Source organism: Heterodontus francisci, chromosome 38 (assembly GCF_036365525.1).
Source record: "Heterodontus francisci isolate sHetFra1 chromosome 38, sHetFra1.hap1, whole genome shotgun sequence".
Lineage (NCBI taxonomy): Eukaryota > Metazoa > Chordata > Chondrichthyes > Heterodontiformes > Heterodontidae > Heterodontus > Heterodontus francisci.
In genome coordinates this window covers 35,193,641-35,197,119 of record NC_090408.1, presented here as the reverse complement: position 1 = coordinate 35,197,119, position 3,479 = coordinate 35,193,641, and the positions used below count along the sequence as shown (strand labels likewise).

Sequence of the window (3,479 nt, the reverse complement as noted above, 5' to 3'; positions counted from 1 at the left end):
TAAAATTGTCAAGAGAAATAATGAATTACCAAATAATGTACCATGAGCCCATGTGATATAGGAACATCCCAGAAGAAGGAATCAGGTTTTAACGTGTAGAGACGGATAAACTGCAAGACTGTAGAATTTGATCCAGAGACTATTTTGCCAGGAACATTCCCACAGATTGACCTTTTTATGCTCCTTAGCAGCTTGGAGTTCAAACCTATTTCCAAGAAACTTGTCTGTGGCGTCAATGAAAATATTTCAACTGTTTTTTGGGGATTTTTTTAAATTCTCACTGGGCTTAACATAAAATCAGGGAGGTAAGCGATATTTCAAATGAACGACATTGCTGTTTTCCCCCTTCGTTCTGGTGAAGTTGTATCTTGTAATGTAGCAGTGGACCCAGCAGGGAGCTTCTGCTTTTTGCTCTCCATATATCAGGCATCCAGGGTTTGGTCACAGCACAGTGCAGGCACTGGGAGAGAGATAAGAGGGAGCTCAGCTTAAAGTTGCAAATGCTTTTGCGAATTCCCCTCAGAAGGGCCAACTGAGATGACCATCCCATCTCGGTCAAAAATGGAAGCCAATGTGGTGGTATTGGGAGCGGACAATGTTGGCAAGTCTGGTAAGTTGATCAAGCAACAGGGTGCAATGCAACAAAGTTTTGCCCTAGTCCAGTGTTAACACGTTGGTTTCCTGTTTGCAGCTTTGATCGTTCGTTTCTTGACGAGAAGATTCATTGGTGAATATGGAGATATAGGTAAGTATTTCACACAGAAGCAGAAATTCAGCTTCAAAAAGTGTTTTTGCTAAAGGGCTGCATTTCTATGAAGTTTTATTTCTGTTCTAGAATCTGTCTACAATCACAATGTGACTGTTGCTGGGAGAAAAGTCGCTTTCAATATTTGGGAACACGCGCATGCTCAGGTAAGATTTTTAGTATTTTAAACGTTTATGTCTCTATGATTATCTAAACAGCTTTCCGTCAGTTTTTGTTCCACTCTGTGTAACTTTAAGGCTAAATGCCAAACCTTTCAGCTCCTGTTCTCACAAAGACATGTTCTCACTTTTACTTAAGCTCCCAACTCCTTTAGGATTAAACGTTATTTCCCGTTAGACTCTTATACAAATTCCGACTGTCATCTATTTCCATCCGAGAGTAATTCTGTTTTAATGCTGCTTGAAAATTTACCAGTTTCTGGCTATACTGGACACAGAAGTTTAACATAACTGCCCACGTTCTAAAGGATTGTATAAGTTACTTATAGTCCCCTCTTAACACTCGGTAACAATTTTTTAAATTTGATTTTGGGATTCCTGATGAAAAGACTTACATTTCTATAGCACCTTTCATGACCTCAGGATGTCCCAAAGCACTTTCACAGCCAATGAAGTACTTTTTGAAATGTAGTCACCGGACAGTGAATTTGTGCACAGCAAGCTCCCACAAACAGCAATGTGGTAATGATCAGATAATCTGTTTGTTTGTGATGTTGGTTGAGGGATAAATATTGACCAGGAGACTGGGGAGAACTCCCCTGCTCTTCCTCGAAATAGTGCCATGGGATCTTTTATGTCCATCTGAGAGGGCAGATAGAGCCGCAGTTTAACATTTCATCCAAAAGACAGAATGTTTAGTGGGTAAATCCACCACCCAATGCAATAATCTTGGCCTGGAGTTTGTGATAGGAATAACAGTGAGGCTATCAGCACTCACTGCTATTAAGGAGTAAATCGACAGCAGGTTCTGGCATCAGTCCATGTGCAGTAAAATATGGAAAAATGAAAGTTGCTGTCCGATTTGCCCTGCTGCTCCACAAGCTTCGCTACACCGCAACCTCACCAAGAGACTAGATATTAAAATACATGTAACAGTGTTGCAGTACTTATCCACTAGATACCCACTAAACAGACCTGCAAAGGTTAGGGCTTGTCCATTCACATGTAAGTGAATTTTCACCTAATTACTGCCAAACAACCTCTCTGGCACTGAAAATGTACTTCTATAAATCTGGAGCCTCATTCCTTCAGATTGTAATGATATGTTGGAGATTTTTTTTAAATTAGAAATTAACTTTTTTCTACTTTTTCTTTGTCTTTAATCTCTCTCTATCCCATCTTTCTCTCTCTCTATCTTGCTTTCTGTACATGATTTTACAATGAATTAAACATTCTAACTTACAATTCTTGGTTTAGATTCTGCCTGTCTCATTGAGGATTATTCAATCTGATTGGTTGAAGAGACATGCTGTTGCTGGTTCCATTCACAAAGGTCCAGATCCTGTGTAGAGGGCACTGCACTCTTTCAGATGCCTGCTGACTGTGTGTTAAAGCCTGGTTACCCGACCCAACCGAGTTCGGGTTGGGGCGGGTCAAGATTCCGAGTCCAGCATTCGGGCTCAGGTCGGGTCGGGCTGGACACTGCTTCCAGGAGGTCACGGGATCAGGCTTACCCATGGTTCCCCACAACTCCAGCTGCAGGAATAGCCTGCTGCCAGAACAGATGAAGGAGATTCGTGTCGGGTTGGGTCAGGTCGGGTCGGGCACGAAAAAAATTAAAGGGCTCAGGTTTGGGTTGGCTGTGGTTGGGTCGGGCCCCGGTCGGGTTTTAATTTTATACCTGAGCCAGGCTTTACTGCATGTTGCTGCTCAAAAGCCCATAAAAGTTTGTGCGCAGCTGTGCAAGCATAATGAACAGCAAGCGCCGTTTGTTCGCCACTGACTGCAAAATGCAGGGCAATATATACCGGATTCGCTTTCCAGTTTGTGTTTTGGTCTTAGTAGGTACAGTCATTGGGTGCTAAAAGTGGTCTACATTCTCAAAATACAAGAGTGAGCATTGGGCAAGCACAACTGTAATGCCCTCATGGGTGAATAGCTGCCTAGATTTACTGCTGAGGCTTAAATGTGCTCCTTGGGTGAGGGAGAGGGATTTTCAGTCCTCCAAGGAGAGCCAGTACCTTGGAGGTGGGGTTGGGAAGGCGCTGGGGATAGGGGGTGGTGGTGTGGAAATAGAAAAGAAACCCAGAACAGATTGCAAATTTTGAAGAGATAGGAATAACTGAACTCTGTTTACTTTGAAGAATCGACTGAATCAAAACTCTGCGAAGGAGAAACAGATCCAATGGGCAAATGGCTTTGTGTTGGTTTATAGCATCTGTGACCGAGCCAGTTTCAACGTAGTTCAACAACAGATCCAATTCATCAAGTCAATGAAAGATTACCCTGGCACTGACAAAGCTCCCATCATCATTGTGGGGAACAAAAGAGACCTTTGCCACCAAAGGACAGTCTCCAGTGAGGAAGGGAGGCTCCTTGCCCTGGCAACTGACTGCCAGTTTTGCGAAATCTCTGCTGCTGAAACCTACCATGGTGTCCTCCTGGTCTTCCATGGTCTGGTGGACAGAATCAAAGAATCCAAAATCCTGGTCAGGAGAACAGCTGGGATTAAGAGTATTATCCGAAGTTTGTCATCTGTGTTTACGCGCATCTAA

The 3,479-nt window shown here is 43.0% G+C and overlaps 1 protein-coding gene across 1 annotated transcript; it reads left to right on the top strand.

The window, feature by feature from the left end:
- The first annotated feature begins 522 nt into the window (after positions 1 to 522).
- On the top strand, positions 523 to 3,479 carry si:dkeyp-59c12.1 (Ras-related and estrogen-regulated growth inhibitor-like protein). Its single transcript, XM_068018358.1, has 4 exons — positions 523 to 610; positions 692 to 745; positions 836 to 912; positions 3,069 to 3,479. Exons 1-4 carry the CDS (start codon positions 538 to 540, stop codon positions 3,477 to 3,479), a joined length of 615 nt encoding a protein of 204 aa, XP_067874459.1. The 5' UTR covers positions 523 to 537.

What these genes read in the sequence shown, in the direction of transcription:
- si:dkeyp-59c12.1 (XM_068018358.1), top strand. Translation starts at nt 538, where the DNA reads ATGACCATCCCATCTCGGTCAAAAATGGAAGCCAATGTGGTGGTATTG. An exon ending in GGACAATGTTGGCAAGTCTG is followed by an intron (nt 611 to 691) that starts GTAAGTTGATCA and finishes TCCTGTTTGCAG; the next exon opens with CTTTGATCGTTCGTTTCTTG. An exon ending in TGGTGAATATGGAGATATAG is followed by an intron (nt 746 to 835) that starts GTAAGTATTTCA and finishes TTTCTGTTCTAG; the next exon opens with AATCTGTCTACAATCACAAT.